Here is a 22,632-nt window from a genome sequence, read left to right on the forward strand (position 1 = left end):
TATGTGTGTTTATAATTTCTTAATTATAGGAGACTGCACATAGACTCATGACTGGCAGAGGTATCAGAAATGGAGTCGGCCTTTGGTGGAACACAAAAATTGAAATCTTTTGCAGGAACTCTTGAATATCCTAATCATTATTATGTCCCTGCGTTACCCTCAACCCCATCTCCCCACTTCAGGAAATCTCTTGATAACTGGCATGGAAGACAGACCTGAGTATAGACCTCAAAATAGTTAAAGTGATTGCTATGAATCTGGAGTTTGTGGTCCTATTGGAGAGGTGACAAAGTATAGGAATTCTCCATTGCCGGGGACACACGCACACACCATCACTTGGGCAGCACAAGCCCTTCATATAGCAGCAGTCCAAAACAAGACCACTGTATGTGTACCTATCACTCCAAACCCTTTCAACCCCTAAAAGTTCTTGAGTATCACCCGACACTTGAAAAAGTTTGTGCCAAGAACAGCTTAAGCTGTTTTTGTTTTTAATTTTAGGCCACATACTACTAAATGTATACCTTAACAGGACGCCTTGTCACTTGCCTAGTACATTCTTTTGAAGTTTGAGCCAAGATCTCATATGGCTAGACTTTTCCTGTTTCTATGGAAGACAATATTTCCTCATCTAGCTGGGCAGTGGTGGCACAAGCCTTTAATCCAGGCACCCTGGAAGCAGAGACAGGCAGATTGAATCTAGCCTGGTCTACAGAGTGTTTCAGGACAACAAAGGCTACACTGAAACCCTGTCTCAAAAAACCCAATATATACATTATATAAACATATATATAAACATACATATATAATTCCTTATCTCTTATTTGAATAAACAAAGGTTTTCTCCCAAAATGTTTATTTGTTACATTTAAAATACAAAACAAAATCCACAGATCCAGATATAGGAACACACAAAAATATTCACATGTATCTACTGTTTAGGCCTATGAAAACCCATCTGTACATCTAATTTATCCATCAATACTACATGAATGAAAAGCAACATAGCTTTAAAACAAGTTGGTTACCAGTAACACTGTCAAATGTAAGTTCATAGTACCACTTGAAAGAATAAAACATTTTGTAGAAATATGAAAATTAGCAGTTTGTAAGATTTCATGAAAACATTTCTATAGGATTAACAAGCTTGTCCCATCAGCCTTTAGACACACTAATGCTAAAGCAACTGAATTACAAGAAAACACTATAAGGATAACTGCATTCTAAGAACGGGACTAGAATATTAAATGCATAAACAGAACCACATATCCAAGTCCTGTTCTCCGGAGTGAAAACAGTGGGTTGTCTGGGAACTTGTCTAGCTGCTACCTGGTCACTAAAGGAGATTCTGACTAACACTAGGTTATTCCACCAATATGCAGAGTATAGTTCTTCAGGGAAAGCAGATTTTTTACTGTCAGATACAGAACATACACCATTGAACACACAGTAGTCCTGCTAATCATGGAGACTAAGCTACAACAGCATCATTATTCTAGGATGTCACCTATCTTACCAACAGACCAGAGATACTACACCTCAGTATATGCCTTACCCCTACTCAGGCACAGAACAATGCCTGCTCCTACACCTGGGGACACAGACACACAGGTCATCATCAGTCAGACACATATTAATGGCTTCACAGTAGCAACACAAAATGCACTCAATGTCACATTTCCATAGGAAAGGTTATACATACATTATACACTTCAGTTTTGAAATGTGGACTCAAAAGCATTCCATTTTCAGCAACCAATGAATTTGGTGATGGTCCCAAATCTTCAAATCCTAATTTAGCAGAGCAAAAGTCCTTCTTTCCCTGCCAGGCGCTGGCGGTGGACTTTGTCTTGTTGTAGCTCTTCGTGATTAGGGTGCCAAAGCTTCATGATGATCCTTTCAATGTTAAGGGCATACACAGTATGTGTAGGAATGACTTCCCTGTGTACCTGTGATTTTAAAATTACATGTTTTCTATTATGCTTCAGTAGACTTAATTTTCCAGCATCCAAAACTATAACTTATATTTTTAAAAACATCTCATGACTTAGGTACCCTATAAACTTTAAATCAGAACATAGTGAATCCCAAGTCAGATAATAAGAAAACTAAATGGTTCTGTGGGCTTCTCAGCAGTTAAAAGATAATTGCCATGCAAGCCTGATGACATGATTCCAATTTCTGGAACTCAGATAAAGTAGAAGTAGAAGGAAAGAAATAACCCCACAAAGTTGTCCTCTGACCACACATAAGTCATGGCACATCTCACCCACATGCATACACACAATGGCAATTTAATTTTTAAAATTAAAAAAAAAAAAAACCTGAAAATAATAAGGAACTATGAGATTATTTGGAGTGTGATATTTGTTTGTTTTAATGAGAGGTAGAGTATGAGAGATGATTTTAAAGGAACTACAGGGTTTGGAATTTAAAAATGAGCCTACTACTGTTGACTGTAAAAACAAGTCAAAAAGTGGAAAAGCTAGTATCTTTGTAGATTCATATTCATTAATGGGTCAATAAATCTAGGTAAAGCAGGAGCCAATACCTGCAGAGCTTCAAAAAGGTCATACATGTTCACCGGAGGCAAAGCCGCAGGTAGAGTGTCCCCAGAGCATGCCAACAGGAATGCGGCCTGCTGTTCAGCATCGTCAGGATGTGGCTGAGAAGCTGGATTCTGACTGGCACAGGGAGCAGAAAAGGCTGGAGGGCTGCAAAAGAAGATTTTAAGGAAATACTCTCAGTACCTAGAATGGAGACCAGTGAACACCTAGAATAGAGAGGCTTGCTGGAACACACCCCATTCTGAATATCTCTAAATGAATCAGAAACCTACCACCATATACATAAAGAGTCCATGATTTTCATTTCCAAAAGGCTCCGTGTATCCGTGGCTGTAAACAATGTAATGTAGCCATATTTACTCCCTCCTCCCACAATACTAATATATTTACTTAGCTCAGGATACTGAACCAAACTGTTTCCTGCCCCTAAAGAGTTTCTAGTTTGGCCGGGTGGTGGTGGCGGCGGCGGCGCACGCCTGTAATCCCAGCACTCAGGAGGCAGAGCCAGGCGGATCTCTGTGAGTTCGAGGCCAGCCTGGACTACCAAGTGAGTTCTAGGAGAGGCGCAAAGCTACACAGAGAAACCCTGTCTCGGAAAAAAAAAAACAAAAAAAAAAAAAAAAAAAAGAGTTTCTAGTTTGGAAAAACCACACATACTTATAAACAAAACAAAACGGTGTAACTAAAGGAATATGAAATGGAAAAATTATGAAGACAAATTGTACTGAAAGCAAGCTTAAAAAATAAACACCAAGAAAAGTAGCAGCAAAATGGGAGCACAGGAAAAACGGCACCCAGACCTTGCTAACTTCCCCAAACAGGGACAAGCTGAGAAGTCGGGCGAGGCTTCCACATCAGTACAGATACCCACACAGTGGCCAGGAGTACACAAGGAGGTAGAGCAGAGTGGGGCAGCATCTGGGGGTTAAAGCATCAGATGGAAGCCGCTCCGCTAGAGTAATGGCTCCCTGGGAACTGGGACAGGAGTGGAGGGCTCCAGGGCAATGCCACGTCAGAGACAACTCCCAACACCCCACTACAGGAACCACTGTTTCCATTTTTCCCTGGAGAATGACTTCAATATGAAACAATCCCAAACAGGTATGTCTGAATGAGGTTTGGGTAGTAACTCACCACAGATGGAAACCTAAACAGGGACCCCAATTTGAGATGACCCTCACTCGTCACAATGTCTCTAGAGCCCTGGGATGGCCACCATCCCACCTCCTCCACATGCTGCCAGTGCCCTTACATCTGCCCCCTTCCAGTCATTTTCACCGCGGCCACCCTGCCAGCCTCCTAGTCCTCAACGGTTTCCTTGATCCCGAATGTCTCCTCTTTCCTCGTGTCCTCCACTAGCCAGATAACCGGACAGGTGAAACCCAGTCTTTATTGAAGTGCAGCCAACGGCACTAGCCACGAGGAAGACCACTGCTATTTCTTTTCCAAACGGTTAAAATTAACACAAAGTTTTGTGGGGAAAGCAGAAAGGATAAAGGTAACCTGAACCAACTCATGAAAGGGTGGCTTAGAACTGAAGATGGTCTTGGGAGCCCTGAGTGGACTGAGGACATAGATCTATACAACAGGATGCCGAGAACACTCAAAAGACATGGGCGCAGGTCATGACTCTGAGCTACAGCCATGAGCATCAGATGAGGCCACGGACAACAAACATCTACCACTCTTCCTCCTCTTCCCACCATGGGCAAGCCACCTCCTCACCAGGCAGAGGCCACCATCAGGAATCGCTACCTGAGGAGCTACCCCATCCCACATCAGAAAGGGAGAAGCAATCAACCACCTCCAGTTTTAAAAAAGTACCGAAATAATTCACTCTAAAGCATGCAACTTAAGAAATAACTGTGTTGATGTCAAGTCTTGCAGAAACACAAGAGCCAATTCTTTAACAGTGGCCTCTCACATAAGGTCAGTGACCAAGCAGCAAAGGACCCACGCAAGGGTACAAGAAGCCACTCACCCTTCAACCAGGTTGTTGTAAGCCACCACACTATTCTTCAGGTACGGTTGTGGGGTCACGTTACTACCAAAGGCGTATTTAAAATGGCCATCTCGTACCCGGTAAGCTTTCCTTCTCGAAACAACTGAGGTCAGGATATCTTTGAGGTGATTCTGAAAACAAAAGAAAAATAGCAAGAGATCCTCAAAAGCAAACTATAAAACTTCCATTGTCAAATGTCCTTCCATTCCAATGGTCCTGGCATTTGATGATGGAGAATGACAGAAATACTTGTGGAAAGAGCCCAAGCCAGTGCAGAGGGCATGGGGGAGGGGTGGAGGAGGGGGTGGGGGAGGCGGGTGAGAGGAAGTGCTCTCTTCACTCCGCTCTGTAAAGAGGCTGTTCTCCAGGCACTGTTGCTCTTGGAAGTGGGTCTGAGTTCAGTGTGCAGTGCTGAGTCCGAGCATCACATGGGCCTCACGTGGGAGGCGAGTGTTCCACCACTCCACCACTCCACACGCACTGCACTTCGTTTCCCTTAGGTTGACGCTTCTCAGAAATGATTTTCCAGTAAAGTAAGTTTTTTGTTTTTTGGTTTTTTTTTTTTTTTTTTTTAAGGCAAATTAAGACTTTGAAATGTGACTTAAAATGAGACAAAAGTTTGAAGATCTGGTATTCACTGGTTACCAAAACCATTGCAAGAGCTTTTGCTCTCGAAAGCCCTACAAACAGATAGAGAATTGTACGTGTCTATTCAATTCTCTTTACCTTCAGAAGAGCCACGTACATTAGAACTGGTGGGGAAAGATGAAAATCCAACGCTCCCAGTATAGGTCAGCATGGGGGAGCCATGATCAGGCCAGGCATTCCACTTACACGAATATGACTTTCTTCTATCAAGACACCCTTGTGCAATTTAATATGGGTTTTCATGCAGAACTCATTCAATGTTTCTAGCGCAGCTACTATCTCAGAAATGACTACGAGGAAAATGAGACCCAGAAAATCATCTATAGTTATTTGAGCACTGTCTGGCATCAGTGCAATGTACACTTTATCAAATAACTAAGTGAAACAGTGGGTCAAACAGTGTCACTGGTCAGATGCCTACCTGACACTCTTTAAATGCAGCACTACCTCAAACACAAGTGATTTGAACCACTAGAATTTCTGATTTCTGTTTTTGCTTAAAAACTGTACCTGTGTTGACAAAACAAGAGATAAGCAGAAATATGGATGCTGCAAGGAACCTGTCTGGAAAAACCTGTCAACCAAAGGCAAATTCTTTGGTTGTGAAGTATGAAGTATTTCTCTTAATGATGACAGATAGGAAACCTGAGTGACATTCAGTTCCTTTCTGTCAATATCAGCTTTAAACACACCCAAGCTCCTAACAATCATTATCTGTCGTTAATTCTACCAAAAGCAAACCCACCTCCACAGCATAGACAACAGCAGAAACCGCTTCCTCGGTGACATTGTCCAGCCCATGCTCATAGGCAGTTACGATCATTCTCCCCTCAAGCTGACCTCGTGTGGGAAGCATCATTGTGTGTGAACAGAGTTTCAAATCCTCATCATCCTGGGGATCCTTTGCCACAAACTGCTGAGCTCCAGAGAGGGGGTTCTGAGGCTGGAATCTATGCTAAGTAAGAAAACTTCAGAATTATTCACTCCAATAGCAAATGACAAGACAAACAGAAGAAAAACATCTACCGAAAATTGGGACCTACAAATCAAGACCACCAAAATTTACCAAAGGGTATTAAAAATTTCAAAGTAAAAAGTAAATCGTGGGCTGGAGAGATGGCTAGGCCGTGAAAGGCTAGGCTCACAACCAAAACTACAAAAAGTTAATCAAGCACAAATGATGATAAATTCACACCTGTTACATGGTGAGTTAAGAGGCAATGGCTGTACACACAGCAGACTGTTGTTTGGCTTTTTCAAACAGTCTTGCTATACCTAATAACCTAGACAGGCCTCAAACTCACAATACACCTGCCTCAGACTCCCAAAAGCTGGGATTACAGCTGTGTGCCTACAGCCATTTATTATATTCAATTAATACCTTAGTGCTCACAAAATGTATGGCCTAATGCTAAAAATAACAATCGGGAGAGACTACATAGTAAAGTCACAGAAGTTTAATTGTAAGCAGATTCTGAAAGTATAGACATATAATTAATGCTTCAGTTAGGATTTACAAAGCCTAACTAATCAAATGATAGTTCTGACAAGTATTTGAGCTAATGCTATAGGACAGAAGCAGCTCTTTATTGTGACTGTTTGCTTACATTCCTAACACACAGCCTTTGTTCAATTTGTAAACAATTCAGCATTCCTATGAAATTTATATACCCTATCATCACTGGAGTTGTTCCTGGTACCTTTGAATTTGCAGTGGAGACAGTCTCCATGTATGTATTTTAAAATAATACTGGCATTTTTCCATTTCCTAAGTATAAAGCTATCCCATACCCAACACATTTCAAACCCGGTATGTCTTAGAGACAGTGAAGAACCCCCAGGTTGAGTAATGTAATTGACACAGAGCATAAAACAGGCAAGCCTAGGCTGACAAACCTTAGGAAACATCTCTTCCTACCTGAAAACATATTCCAACAGGTTTACAAGTTTATAACCATATGCTTCATCGTCTCCATACTGATCTCTAAAGGCTCAGAGCACAGCCTTTATCACAACAGAAGCCTATCAGAGGCTCCAGACTGACCCCTGACCAGGAGAGAACACAAGCCCAGCTTCCAATCATTGGGGACTCACAACACGTCCATGCAAACGCTGACAAGAATACATTGGAAGATGTATTTACAATCTCCCAGTACTTTTTCTTCCTAAATCATATTTTTCAACTCTGCTGGTGATACTTAAAATCACAGCTACTTAGCCACATATGGCGGCACATGCCTTTAGTCCCAGCATTTGCGAGGCAGAGGCAGGCAGATCTCTGAGTTCACAGCCAGCCTGGTCTATAAAGCAAGTTCAAGGACAGCCAGGGCTACACACAGAAGCCTTGTCTCAACACTCCCCACCTCAAAAAAATTACAGCTACTTTATCACACTAGTACCCCATAGTTGCTAGCTCTACTGAAGAATTACTTACATCAAATTTCTGACGAACAGAAGACAGCTTTTTCTTGCCCTTGGGTTTTCCAGGCTTGGCTGCAGAGCCCCCCGTCCAGGGCAAAGATCCAGCACCTTCTACAAGACAGAAAAACAACAGCCCAGTGAAAAAGACAATAACCTGAGTGGAAAATGACAACAGTTATTGTTTTTTTCATTTGGGGATTAAAAGCATGGGCTAGTCAGGTAATGAAAATTTAAATAATGAAACTCAAATCTGAATCTTCTCTACTCTGTAAACGAAATTATAACTCTCAGCAGGGTGGTGGTGGCGCACGCCTTTAATCCCTGCACTCAGGAGGCAGAGCCAGGAGGAGTTCTGTGAGTTCAAGGCCAGCCTGGGCTACAGAGTGAGATCCAGGACAGGCACCAAAACTACACAGAGAAACCCTGTCTTGAAAAAAAAAAAAGAAAGAAAAGAAAGAAAGAAAAAAAAAGAAATTATCTCTCTCAAATCATTGTTTTTCTAATTATAACTAAAATTATTTTTTTGAGGAAAGCAAACTTTTTACTTTTTCTTTTAATATGTTCAAGCATATGTGTGTGTGTGTGTGTGTGTGTGTGTGTGTGTGTGTGTGTGTGTGTGTGTGTGTGTGTGTGTGTGTTTGGGTTTGGGTGTTTGTGTGCACTCGAGTCCAGAGGTGAATGTCCAGTATTTTCCTCAGTCAATTCTCCACCTTATTTTTACGGCAGGGTCTCTCACTGAACCTAGAGCTGGATGCCGGCTGAACTAGCTGGCCAGCAAGCTCCTCTCTTCTTTGCCTTCCCAGTGGAGATGATGGGCAGAGGATTACAGGCAGATGCTGCCAGGCCTGGCTTTGACATGGACCGCAGAGGACCAAGTTCAGGTCCTTCTGCTTCCATCTCCCCAGCCCCATATTTTTAGTTAATGTTTTTAGGAGGAGTTGTAGCCCAAGGTGGTGAACTGGACACATGTATGTATCTCTTTTCAAAACCTGGCTAAAAGTAAAAGTAAAGGAAGGCAACTCACATGAAATAAAGAAATGAAGTCTTAACAAGTTCCAAGGTGGACTAACAAGGTCTACAAAGCTTAGCCATAGAAGTGTGACCCTGCAAGGACAGGCAAAGAAGGCTTAACAGAGACCCACAAGAAGCAAGGAGGGCTTGGTAAGCCTAAAAGTCATTATTAATGCAAGGTCTATGTTTAAAAATCATCCATATGCATGCTTTTCCTCATCCCATGGACTAGGCTCAGTATAAAATAAAAATGTGGGGATAGATTTAATCAAAATATATGCATTATGAAATTATCAAACAATAATTTTTTTTTTTTAATGTGGTACTCCTTGTTCAAGATTCTAGAACATTAAGACAGCACTGGTCAAGTACCAAACCATGTGTAGGCTTCTGTGCAGATGCAGGTCACATGCCCACAAAGCAGCTCTGCTCACCCTCATGGGACGGCACACAACAGGGTACATACGACAGATGAGCTGGGTGGGGAGGAAGGGGAACAATTCTTCTCAAGTCACCTGCTGAGGTAGGCAGTATGGATGCTGGCTTGCTAGAACGAAGCTTTCAGCATATACTCCTTCCTAACAGCTGGCTCCATCAGCTCACTCTAAAGCAGGATCTCCACAGATCCTGTTTTTGCAACATATTGAAATGGACAGCACCGAATAGGCATTTGATCATATTTGGTACTATGGAATATTTGCCAATGGAAGAAACACACTCAAGATTTTTTTTGGAGGGTGGGGGAGAGACAGGGACATTTGACCTGCTTTGACCAAACAGCAAGTCAAAGAGATAATCAGTCAGGGGTTTGGCTTGTTCTAGTAACAGTCTGATTACTCTCCCAAGATCAGCAGTAACTAGCATGGTGGCACATGATCCCAACACCTTGGAAGGCAAAAAGATTCCAAGTTCAAGACCAGCTTGGGCTGTGCAGCCGAACTTTGGCATACTACTCCACCAAAAAAATAAACTCAGGAGTTCCATGCAGCAAAATTGTTCATCCAAAAGAGAAAAATACAAACAATCAGGAGTACTAAGATGCAGTAATCTATCTTGCTTCTGAAGATTGCTACTCCAGTGCCTCAGAACTTCCCATCAACTCACAACCATCCACAATGAAATCTAAGATCCCAACATTTAACATGGGTAGCAAACTACATCCAAACAATAGCACATGAGTAAAAAAATAAAAAATAAAAAAACAGCCAACTGAACATGCATAGTTGTTCTAGACATGAAAAGTAAAAAGACTGACCATATCCATCTGGTATCTCCAGTAAAGTGTAAGAACACATGTATCCATCAGACAAGAAGAAAATGCCATAAAAGCTGCTGAAATCGAGAATATATTCAACAGAAAGCCTAGGGACGCTGAGGAACTCTCCCAGGACAAGGGTAATGAGGTAAAGAGACAGAAACCGAAGCCAACGGCTCCAGAGACAAGTGTGACCAACGATGAGGGACACTGGGCGACTCACCGTAAGAACAGAACACGGCAGTGAACGCACTGGGATGTGGGGTACTAGGTAAGGAGCAGCCTTCACCAAGAACTTTCTGGGCTGATTTTTTTAGAACTATGAATATAGTGTTTACTATTTATTTATATATTAAAAAATTACACTTGGAAAAAATATCTCCAAAATAGTAATTTCAAAGAAGTACTCCTCCAAAATAGTTTGTAAAGTTTTTTAATATGTACTTCTGTGTGTGTGTGTGTGACAGGGTGGGGGAAGAGGGGGTAATGTGTACATGATTATAGGTGCCTGAGGAGGCTGGGGGCTTTTGATCCCCTGGAACTGGTGTTACAGGAAGCTGTAAGCCATCTGGCCATCTGACATGGGTGCTGGGAACCAAATTTGGGTCCTCTCCAAGAGCATTATGTGTTTTTAATTGACAAGCCATTTCTCCAGCCCCACCACCAAAATCATCTTAAAAGAAAAAATAATACTCATAATTGTAGTAACAGGTTACACCAAGGTTTGCTTTTTGTTTTTTCGAGACAGGGTTTCTCTATATAGTTTTGGTGCCTATCCTGGATCTTGCTCTATAGACCAGGCTGGCCTCGAACTCACAAAGATCCACCTGGCTCTGCCTCCCAAGTGCTGGGATTGAAGGCGTGCGCCACCACCGCCCGGCCATGTTTTTAAGGTTTATTTATTCTTATTTTATGAGTATGAGTGCTTGCCCGCAGGTTCATATGTGTCTCACAAATATGCCCGATGCCCTCAGAGCCCAGGAGAGGGCATCAGATCCCCTGAAACTGTAGTGACAGATGACTGTGAGCTGCCGTGTGGGTGTTGGGAACTGAACTGGTCCTCTGCAAGAGCAGCCAGTGCACTTAACCACTGCGCCATCTCCCCAGCCTCAGATGTAAACATTTAACGGGTTAAGAGTCTTTGTTTCGTTCTGTTTTGGTGTTGGGGGGTGGTTAGTAATGCCCTGGGTAGGAGAATAACCTGGGTCCTACAGTTAAGTGATTCCCTAAAGAAACCTACTCCTGCAATTCAAACTGGACCCTAGGTGTTGCCGCCGCAGGGACCTGAGGAAGCAGAACAGACAGACAGCTCAGGAGCAAGCTGCTGTGGAGACGGCAAATGGAGCAAGGACACCCAGCGAGGAAGATGACCCAGAGAAAGACGTTCCCACAGCACTGAAGACCGCTTCTGAGCCAAGGCTACCATTTAAGTAGACTGGGCCCTGGGCAAATTTGTAAGTTTTTGTTTTGTTCTGATGTCTGTTTTCGTATCTATTAAAGAGGCTTACAACACCCTGAAGGGTGGCTCTTTAGATTAAGTTACCTAACATGCCGTACTCAATAAATAATATTAATTTAGGATATCCAGAATCATCCTAGGCTTGACCCAAAAAAAAAAAAAGTTGACAATCTACAGAGGCAGGAAGCAGGAAGTGCCCCTGAACCTCAGTTTTTAACAAGGTCCCAGACAGCTTTCTCAGAAGGGAAGTTTTCAAAGCACTTACTTAACCTTTGCCTTACTAAAGCTGGCTGAAGGACAAGTGTATGAACAAGTGATGTGCTCTTTAGCACCCACAAGTTCTACCTAACCGGTTACACTCAGTCCTCGCCAGCCTTCCTACTGATGACTTCCCTCCCAGAGCTGTTCTGCGGAAGCCCAGCAGAAGCCCAGGCTTCTACAGATTTCATCCCCAGCCTCCGGAAGGTCCCCTCCTGCTGCCCATGCTCCTCCTCCCTGCCTTCATCTTCTGAAGCCTGACTCCACCCTCTCGTTACCTCACCTATAGTGCAGCAAGCTGAGTGGGGAGTAAAAAGAGTAAATATGAGGAAATCATCAGTTAAGGGTGCGCGCATGTGCACATGTGTACAGTAACTGTCACCTACATAACTTTTTTTTTGGTTCTGGGTAATTCAGAGACCATCGCCTTTGCAAACCTGAGCAGCGTCTGACAAGGAGGCCAAATCCCAATGCTGCCCTGCTTTGCCAAGTGATCCACACTGGAAACATTCCCACTCCCTTACCTGGTGTAGAAACCAAAATCTGACAACGTGTGAGGATGGCCAGGAGGAAATCATTGTGAGAATGAACTGAAAAAAAAGAAGGTTGTCACAAGTCAGACAGTATTTCCAACACAAGGAAAACATTAGTCTAGCTTGTGAATACTTTAAATGTTCCCCCTCTCTCTCCCATTTTTTACAGTTAACTTTTTAAACCAATATTAAGATTTTGTGATGATCCACCATCAAAACCAGAAGTCCTTATTGTAAACCTGGGGAAACTTGGAGAAATGAAGGCCTACCATTGTCCTGTGTGAGGAGTCTATGGGCTTCTAGATCGAACTCTTCTTTGCTGATCTTCTGCTTGAACCACAGCTTTAAGTTGGCCCAGTATCTGCAGAAGGAAAGACTATTATTAAAAACCGCACATTTCTGCCTCTGCCCCCAGGTTCACTTGAGCTGTCCAAACCCCCAGGGAAGAAAAGTTTATAAACCCCAGTGTCAGTGGCTGAGCTGTGGGAAGCCTCCCAGAGTTCCTCGGGGAAGACCCAGTATCTTGGCACGTAGCTCGTCTGTCTAGTCAGCACTGTAGAAGGGGGCAGACAGTCCAGACTCCTGCAGAGAGGCCGCAGAAGTCTCAGAAGAACCCCACCCCCCCCTTCTTCGACACGCTGGCCTTGGATTTACAACCTCCAGAGCTGTGAGAAAATCAATTTCTGTGGTTTAAGCAACAAGCATTTTGTCACAGCAGGCCTAGCAAATGAACACACCCAAGAGGCAGAAGACCAACAAGAAACATCCTTTCTCCCTAGGAGGCTGGTGTGGACTCAGGGCTGACTCCAAACAGGCCCAGCTGTGCCTTTCCTTTCTCGTGGTCATCTCTTTAGAGGCTGCCCTCCAGAACCCTACATGGGGTCTTCGTTCCCAACCGCACTTTTCCAGGGAGGAGAGTGGTCACCGGTGCTCTTTATTACTCTGGGTGCCATGCTCCCCTTCAGATAAGCTCAAGGTCTAATCTAATCGGCAGACAAACTGAGTTCCTAACACCACCAAAAAGAAAATGTTCCTGGATATGAGAAACAGAAAGTCCTTGGTTTAACATTTGGACTGCTGGATAAATAGTAAACAGTTCACAACCATGCACTCTGTATAAGCTTCATTTACCCACTACCAAGGATCACATTTAAATAATGGTCACACATTTAAATGGTCACACCGTTCAGTGCAAAGCAAACTGCTTAGGAGGAAATATAAGAGACAAGCTTTTAAAACAAGCTTAACCAAGAAGCCGTTTTTTAAAAATGAACAAAGACTGGAGACAGAAATGTAGAACAATCCCATACAATTCCATACCTCATCATGAACTGTATCCCTGGCACAAAGACCTGTGGATTTCACATTACAAAGCAATACAATTTAGATTCAGCACCCATATTTGACTAACAGCACGTGGAGAGCTGGTCTTTACAAATGGAACAGGGGAAAGCTGCTAACTTCAAAACTATTTCTGTCGGCCCTGAATTTACCGTGTGACTGATGCATGTGTGATTCTGGAAGGTACAGTAGCTAACCAGAGTGAAAGGCAATCATATACACAAGCCATGTCCTTCAAATTAAGCACCATGTAAGACCATTCACTTGCAAAATCCTGTGAGCACTGTGTATGGCTAAGAGACAATCCCCGTGGTGTGCTTTTTAAATGTGAGTTTTATCACTCAGCATTACAAGAGCATAAAGCCGTTCTAATGAAGGCCAAAAAAAACTTGTCATTTTTACCTATTAAAATATTTTTTTAATTTAATTTCCTCCTTGCATCTCAGAGAGTCCTTCTGTGATACAATTTGGCTGCCCATGGAGCTTGGTGTGAAGGTTTTGAGGCAGGATGAGCAGACTGAAAACATAAAAAGGAAAAAGAGTCCCTCACCCCAGCCAGCTGAAATCAAAAATTCCAACACAACAATATCTGCCTTAAGACCTCTTTCTCCCTTCCAGGCTGAAAACCTGCAATTCTCTAGGCATCCCAACAGAAACCCCTTGTGCAACTTTAATGGCTCCTGGTTTTTTACTTTATCAGATATAAGCCTGTCCAACTCACCAGCCAAAAGAGAAAGAAAATTGTAACAAAAAAAGAAAGAAAAAGAGAAAAAGACAACCGCCAAAATGCATATGCTAAGACACTTAGCTGTGACTGACTCTCCCTTGAGAAGCCTACACCCACACCTTATCCTTTCCCTGAGCATCTCCTTTAACTCTGGTGCTTACAATCTACAAGTAATAATAATGATTTTTTTTTTTAAAGCCTTCTACTAAAGCGGGGCTCTGGTGAGAAGCCCGCGCCCACGCTCTTGAGTGCGCTTTCTTAAGAGCCTTTCTATCTCAACAGACGCCAGCTCTGCTTCACGCCTGCTCTAGACAATTTTCTGCATCAACGCCCGGTTTGCCGGAGTTGAGGTTCCCCAACAGACGGAGGCACTTCCTCGGGCTGCGGCAGGCTGCAGCTTACGGAGCTGTCACTCGGTTCCAGTCACCGCTGACAGTCTGGCTGGGCGCCCGGGGGTCCTTTACAACCCGTGCGCAGCATCACACACAGCCTTGGTCCCATCTTTGGCCGCTGGCTTTTGGGGGAACAACTAACCTCTCTGGGGTCGGTGTCCTGTCTATCAGATGGGAGTAGTAACCGTGCAGATCTCACACCGGTTTGGAGGACTAGATACTACGTTTCGAGAGCTGGGAGAGGCGTCCTACAGCCGGCCAGGCTGCCGTCCCTGTGGATGCTAAGGTGCTGGGTGACCGACTGCAACTGGGGTCTGTGCCGAACCCGCTTTCAAAGCGCTTCTCAAAGCGCCCCTCTGGCCCCGGAGCACCGCAGGCTTCCGCCTCCAGGAAGCCCTCCGGACCCCCCCCGGCCCGGCGCGCCCCGGCGCACCCCAGCTCCGCCGGCTCCCCGGCGTCCAGGACGCAGCTCCCGCCCCACGCGGGCATCCCCCGGTCTCCGGGGCGCCGGGGAGATGGTCCTCCAGCGCCTCGAGTCCCGGCCGGGAGCCGCGGCGGCCGCAAGGCGCCTCAGGCCTCCGGGAGGTGAGGGAGTCCAGGGACTACAGCAGCCCCGGGCCAGGAGCACGCCCCACGCACAGGCCCCGAGGCCGGCCCCAGAGGCTCTTACTGTTTCACGTTGTCCCCCAGCGCCTCGCTCAAGTTCTTCTTGGCCGCCTCCAGCTCGCTCACAAAGGTCGCCATTGCAGCGCGCGGCTCTCTCGCCCGACCGCAGACCGCGCGGCCACAGCGACCAGCAACCGTAAGATCAATCCGGCGGCGGAAGGCCTGCGCTCGGGACTCGGCCGGCTCGGCTCGGCTGGTCGGCCCCGCCCCCTGCCGCTCGGGAGACGCTGCGTTTGTTTGGTTCTCGGCCCCGCCCGTCTTACAGTGTCGGGCGAGCACCCGGCCAGACTCCGTTCGCTGACTTACCCCGCCTCCTCGGGTCACGTGACCCGCTTCCCCTCGTGGGCGCGTGCCCGACCTACACCCGTCCGCCTGCCCGCGGCGGCGGTGGCGTCGTCCCCGTCCCAGTCCCCGTCCGGAGCGCGGCCTTGGCCGCCAGACCCCGCCCTGACGGACAGGTCGGCGCGGGATTCCCACGCCTTCCTTCCCGAAGCCAGCGCTCCCGTCGCAGAGTGCGTGCACTGCCGGGTGGATCCTCCCGTCCTCGTTTTCTCCCTCTGCCGAGCGCCCAGCACCTATTGCGGGGTTTAGTTGGTGGATCTCGTTTTCTGCCACCCGCCACGCAGACGCTAAGTTCCCCGAAGGCAGGCTCTCTGGGGTTCCAGTCCTGGACGTCCAACATGTGCTGCCCAACTGAAAAGCAATGCCCAAACAGGAAACCCAAAGCTCCTAGCGGGGCGTGAGAGGCGGGGACAGGGGGACCCCTGGAATCTCAGTGGCCGGCTGGCCTGGCCTACAGAGGGAAAATGCAAAGACAGCCTTTTTCCAAATCAAGGTCAAGTGGAAGGACCCACAACTCTAGCTTGATCTCTGACCTCCCCGTGCATGCTCAAATTCACACACGAATACACACACACACACACACACACACACACACACACATATATCAGATACACGAAAACCATAGCTATGTTCATTTTTCAACTTTTTAAAATCTACTGTAAATTCTTGTATTATTTTTTGCCTTTTGTTTTCTTTTTTTTTTTTTTTTTTGGTTTTTCGAGACAGGGTTTCTCTGTATAGCTTTGCGCCTTTCCTAGAACTCACTTGGTAGCCCAGGCTGGCCTCGAACTCACGGAGATCCGCCTGCCTCTGCCTCCCGAGTGCTGGGATTAAAGGCGTGCGCCACCACCACCCGGCGCCTTTTGTTTTCTTGAGACAGGGTCTCTCTATGTATTCCTGGCTGTACTAGAACTCTCTATATAGACCACGCTAATACTTTGCCTTAACTTTTAGTGACAGCATTTTTTTTTTTTTTTTTTTTTTTTTTGGTTTTTCGAGACAGGGTTTCTCTGTGTAGCTTTGCGCCTTTCCTGGGACTCACTTGGTAGCCCAGGCTGGCCTCGAACTCACAGAGATCCTCCTGCCTCTGCCTCCCGAGTGCTGGGATTAAAGGCGTGCGCCATCACCGCCCCGCAGTGACAGCATATTTTTTAAGATTTTGTTTTTGCCGGGCGGTGGTGGCGCACGCCTTTAATCCCAGCACTCAGGAGGCAGAAGTAGGCGGATCTCTGTGAGTTGGAGGCCAGCCTGGTCTACAAAGTGAGTCCCAGGAAAGGCGCAAAGCTACACAGAGAAACCCTGTCTCGAAAAACCAAAAAAAAAAAAAAAAAAAAAGATTTTATTTTTATGTGCATGTCTTTGTGAGCGTGAGCGTGTGTCCCACGTAGGTGCGAGTTCCCCCCTGAGGCCAGAGGAGGGGTCTGGAACTGGGTGCTAGGGCAGTGCTCTGGTCCTCTGGAAGAGCAACAAGTGCTCTTGACCCCTGAGCCGTCTCTGCAGCTTGGTAATAACACAAGATGTATGCAATTACTTGTTTCCTGATTATTAAACTATTTTTTTTTCTGTATTAAAAGCAATGCTGTGACAAGCATCTTTATGCAGAGTCTCCTCATTTGGAATTACGACTTAGGACAGAATCCCATAAAAGAATCATGGGTCCAAAGGATGAGAATATTTATGAATGTCCTGTTTCTATGGTCAAGTGCCTTTCAAAATTTAAAACAACCCTACAGATAATCAAAAGTAAGTCCCAATTTAAATCCACCGGCCTTTCATGTGCTTGCAGAGTTGGTTGGGCTGCCCACTTTTCTTCAGGTGCATTAAATGGCGGCTGCCATGCACCTGCTGCTGCTCATCCCTTTCATTAGTGTGGGTGTGTCTTATTGGAGGCAGGTAATACTACTCTTACATATTGCCTATTTCCTGCAGTTTATTTCCATAGGCCAATACAGTACAAAGGGAAATTCCCACCAAAGTTTACAATTATTTTTATTGATTTATTTATTTACATGTGTATATGTGTAGGGATTTGAGGGCCACCGCCCATGTGTGAGATCAAAGGACAGCATGCGGGACTCAGTTCTGCCCTCCTACGGTGTACCTTCCAGCAGCTGAACTCGCGTGATCAGGCTTGCTGACAAGCACCTTTACCACCGAACCATTGCACAGCCTGATTTCTGTAGCTCTTCTACTCACACATTCATACAAACTTGGCCTCTGCTTATTTCTCAGTGTTCAGCATTTTGTACAGCCCCGTTTTGTTCGGGGTTGGGTTTAGCGGTTGGTTTTGTTTTGTAAGAACACAACATGAAATCAACTCTTACTAACAAAGTTTTTAAGTGTGTGCACAACAGTGTGCAGCAGACCTCCAGAGTCTATTCAGCGTGCTGGACTGAAACTGTGATTACTAACTGCCCGTTTCTCCTTCATCCGGTCCCTGCTAACCTCTGACTCCATGAATTTGATTATTTTAAATACCTCCTAGAATGGAATTGTGACTTGTCTTTTTTGTGTGTGTGTGTGTGATTGTGGCTTTATTTCACATAGTTCACACTCAAGATTCAACTGTGTAGATTCACAGTTTGTAGAATGTCCTGCCTTTTCAAGACTAAGTAGTATTTTGATATATATGTACATACCTCGTTCATCTGTCAATGAATGCTTAGGCTAGGCCACTTCCTAACTATTGCAACTAGTTACTTTTAGGCTAGGTTACATCCTAACTATTATAAAGAGTGTTATCTCTCCCTGAGCTCTATATTACATCAGTTATTTTGGATAAGTGCCCAGAAGTCAGATCCTTTGACCATATGCTGTTTCTATATTTAAGTTTTTGTGGAATCTCCAGCTTCCCAAGTGGCTACATCATTTTTGCATTCTCACCCCAAGACTGGGATTCCGGTTTCTCCACATCCTCACTGACACTTGCCTTGTGTTTGATGTCGATGGTCTTGTGAGCTGGTCCAGCTGTGGAGCCTGTCAATTATTCTTTCTCCAAGAAAGGCTGCTTGGTTTCCTTAGGACTCCTTAGAAACCACGTGCCCTTTACAGTGCCCGGTACAGGAGAAACACCAACTTCTCCATTTCACTAACAGTTTAGTGAACCTCACTGGCCATCTTCTCTACACGTGGTCACTAAGTGTGTGGGTTGTTTCCATTTCAGACATCAGCAGCTCTGCTCCGCAGGAGGGACCCTGACCAATCAGTAGTGATATTTTATTTCCTTGTCAAATTTACTGTTCTGTTAGCTCTCATTTGAAAGACTTACAGGGTATAATGCAGCACATGGTACATGCACATGTAAACTAAACATGGTGTCTATACATAAGATTACATGGTGGTATTTAGTGGCTCATACTCAATACAAATGCCTGGTAAAAATCACAATGCCTTAAAGGATTCTGTATAATGTTCTTCTGCATATGACTGTATCAAACAATAGATTCTAATATAGTTAAAAGTTGTAGACGGGTTATATTGGGCCCTAGTTAAGTTTTTGGTTTAAAACAAGTTGAGAGACATACCAACACCACAGAAAGAGGTCAGAGGCGGGGGTTTGTTTTGTTTTTGTCTGGTTTTTTGTTTGGGTTTGCATCATGGACCTTGTTGGCAGTCTGGTGATGTCTTTGAAGTCATTCTAAGAATACTGTTTTTAAATGCCTACATCCATATGTTTACGCTTAACACGGTTTTACTGAAACACAGTTCTACCCACAGACCCTTTAGAAACTGTGTACCCTATAAAGCTTTCAGACACTTGTCTTGTTTCTGCTTATGCTGCTTGCCAGAATCCCATGTGGCTTAGATCCTGGAACCCTGGCTAGGAGCGGGGAGGAGATGAGGAAAGGACAGGCACACATCCAGAAAAGCCTGGGTCAGGTTGGGTTCTCATACTTTTGAAGACCAGAAGTCCATAATCAAGATGCTCATAAATCTGGTTTCTGTGATTGCTCTTTCCCTCGCTTGTAGATTTATCTTCTCCCTGTGTTCTAGCCTTTCCCCGGGGAGTTCTCAACATGAGAGAAAAACAGGAGGCTGGTGGTTATTCTCGTAAGGACACTTGCTGGTTGGCCTTTGTCAACTGACAACAAACCTAGACGTATCTGGGAAGAGGGGGAACCTTCATTGAGAAAATGTCTCCATCTGATTGCCTGGACAAAGCATAGGGCATTTTCTGATTAATGGTTGATGTAGGAGGGAGGTCTCAACCCACTGTGGGCAGTGCCACTCCTGGGCAGGTGGTTCTGGGTGGTGTAAGAAAGTGGACTGAGCAAGCCAGGAGGAGCAAGCCAGGAAGCAGCATTCCTGCATGGCTCCTGCTTCATTTCCTGTAGGGGACACAGCGGTCTTTGTGCTCACAGATAAGCCCTAGCGGAACCTATAATGTTAAGCACACAGGGTTGTTTCTTCAAAGGAAGGAATGCAAAACCTGTTACCCACCCAGAAGGCTGGGGGTTGGCATGTGGCCTGGTGACCTTTGTTCTACTGTGTGGCTAGAGACTTTGCCAACACCAGATCCTCTCCAAGACCCTTCTCATACATTTGTTTTTCCAAGTCAATCTATAAACCTTCCTTTATGGACTTTACAAAGGGTTTCAATGTAGTCGCTACAATTGTATTTAGTTTAATTTGTTCCTCAAAGAGCTTTATGTATGTTTTGTTGTGAACATGGGATTGAGTTGATTATCAGCAGAATAAGTTTTTACCAAATTGTGCTGTGCTTAAATATGCCTAAAATAAATTACTAGGGGTCAGATTCTTGAGGTTTGAACCAACACCAGCTTCTGAGCACATGGAATTAACTTAATTATCACCAGGGCATTTTTCACCAAATTGTGTTGTGCTTAAATATGCCTAAAAGAAACTACATGGATCAGACTCTCAAGACTGAACCTACAGCTGAGCTGTGTTGAACCAATTACCCAAACTGCCTTCTTGCCTCGATGAAGATCATCCCTCTGCAGGCCTTGAAGAGAGCATCCCTACCCTAATCCCACACCTCCCTGAAGATCATCCTCTCAGGCCTTGAAGAGAGCATCCCCACCCCACCCCCATGCCTCCCTGAAGATCATCCCTCTGCAGGCCTCAAAGAGAGCATCCCCACCCCACCCCCATGTCTCCCTGAAGATCATCCCTCTGCAGGCCTCAAAGACAGCATCCCCAACCCAACCCACCCAGCAAGTTCCTGCTTCCAAATCCTGCCTTGAGTTCCTGCCCCGATTTGCCTTTGGGATGGACTATAATGGTTAGTCTAAAATAAACCCTGTCCTCCCCAAGATGCTTTTGGTCATGGTATTTTATCATAGCAATGTAGAGCAAACTAAGACAGACACTAACCCTAGCATATCAGAGACCCACCTTAATGACCTCATGTAACCTTAGCTACCTCCCTAGAGGCCCCTCCCCAAATATAGGTAGCCACACTGAGGGTTAGAGCTCCACCATCTATATTTGGGGATATGCAGTGAGTCTGTGGTGGAAATGTTTGAAGTTTTGGGTTCCTTTTCTCACTCTCAGAGGCTGGTTTCTAGGACAGAGACATGGAAGGCCCCTAGGGATTTAAAGAATGAAAGACTACACAATCCTCAGCACTGAAAAGTAGGCTTGTCTTCTAGATCTGTCCTGTTACTATTGTGATCGTAGTTAGCTTGATCAAAACATCTTCTTCTGGATTTTTGAGTCTTAAAGGGAAAGGCATGATCTCCGCACGTTGAGGTCATTAGAAGTCAGTCAACCACCCAATCTTGATACATTCCAAAAAAAATGCAAAGAACACTACACATTGGTGAGTCTTTTCTGTGTTCTTTAGGGTATCATATGAAGTTTTTTCCTCCCAGCCAGTGAAAGGGAAGCAGAGATGCACTTGCATTTTCTCAGCTAATGGGGCAGAATGTGGGGTGAGCTGGGATGCCAAGTAGTTTCTGAGGACAGAGACTTGTTAGCTAACTGCTGTGGTTGGGGCTAAGCATCCTCCAGGGGCCCACATATTAGAGGTTTGGTCCTCAGCTTCGTGCTACTGGGAGACAGTGGAAGCTCTCGGACATGGGGCCTTGTGAGAAGTAGTTAGGTCACTGAGTGTGTGCCTTTAGGAGGGATACAGGGACCCAGCTCCTTCTTCATCCTTTGTGTTCTCAACCGTGAACAGTTTTGCTCTACTAAGAACCATGTGCCACCCTTCCTGCTAGCCCAAAAATAATGAACCAATTAAGTATGGACTGATGTCTCCAAAGCTGTGAGCCAAAATAATATTTTGTCTTTTAAGTAGTTGGTGTTTGGTGCAGTAATAGAAGACTGACTAATGCACCAGTTGTAAGCACAGACCCTTAGGTCTCTCGAGACGGTGTCTGTGAAGTCTGTCTCAGAAGCAGCTTTCGGCTCCCCCTTCTCACAATGGAAGCCTGGCAGCTCACATCTCCTTGGTGTGGTGATATTTTATTTATGCTGAAATGTGATCTTCTATTTGTAAGTTAATAAAGTTTTCCTGGAGATCAGAGGTCATAGCGAGCCATAAACAGAAGTCAGGCGGTGGTAGCCCATGCCCTTAATCCGATCACATGGCAGGCAGAGTCTCTGTACGGTCAAGGACACAGCCAAGCATGGTGACACACCTTTAATCCCAGTACCAACCATAGAGACCTGGAGGTCTGTATAGACAGACAGTGACAAGGAAGTGATGTGGCTGGGCTTAGAGCCAATGAGAAGGCAGAACAGCAAGGTAATAAAAGTGCAGGTTAGACAGGAGGAATCTCTCTCTTGGGAAGTGGTAAGTTAAGGTTAGTCTATGGCTCTTCGCTATTTCTCTGGTCTCTTTGGCTATTACCTCTGTATTTGGCTCTGTGTTTCTTATTTAATAAGACTGTTTAGAAATTCGTCTACACCTCGGTCCTACGTGATAGTAAAAACACCACCATCTTCAGGGAAGCTGAGCCAATGGCTTCAAGAGCTCCAGGTAAAGTTGTCCCTGGACATGATAATGAAAGATATTTATGAGGCCTTAAAAAAAAAACTGT

The 22,632-nt window shown here is 45.0% G+C and overlaps 1 protein-coding gene across 1 annotated transcript; it reads right to left on the reverse strand.

Annotated features, from left to right (window-relative positions):
* Positions 1-818: 818 nt before the first annotated feature.
* On the reverse strand, positions 819-15,470 carry Tada1 (transcriptional adaptor 1). Its single transcript, XM_028864367.2, has 8 exons — positions 15,285-15,470; positions 12,424-12,515; positions 12,146-12,211; positions 7,652-7,749; positions 5,963-6,172; positions 4,549-4,700; positions 2,552-2,714; positions 819-1,949 (listed from the first exon to the last, which is right to left on the reverse strand). The coding sequence occupies exons 1-8, from the start codon at positions 15,356-15,358 to the stop codon at positions 1,797-1,799; spliced, it is 1,008 nt and encodes a 335-aa protein (XP_028720200.1). The 5' UTR covers positions 15,359-15,470; the 3' UTR covers positions 819-1,796.
* Positions 15,471-22,632: the final 7,162 nt, after the last annotated feature.

This window comes from Peromyscus leucopus, chromosome 15 (assembly GCF_004664715.2).
Source record: "Peromyscus leucopus breed LL Stock chromosome 15, UCI_PerLeu_2.1, whole genome shotgun sequence".
Lineage (NCBI taxonomy): Eukaryota > Metazoa > Chordata > Mammalia > Rodentia > Cricetidae > Peromyscus > Peromyscus leucopus.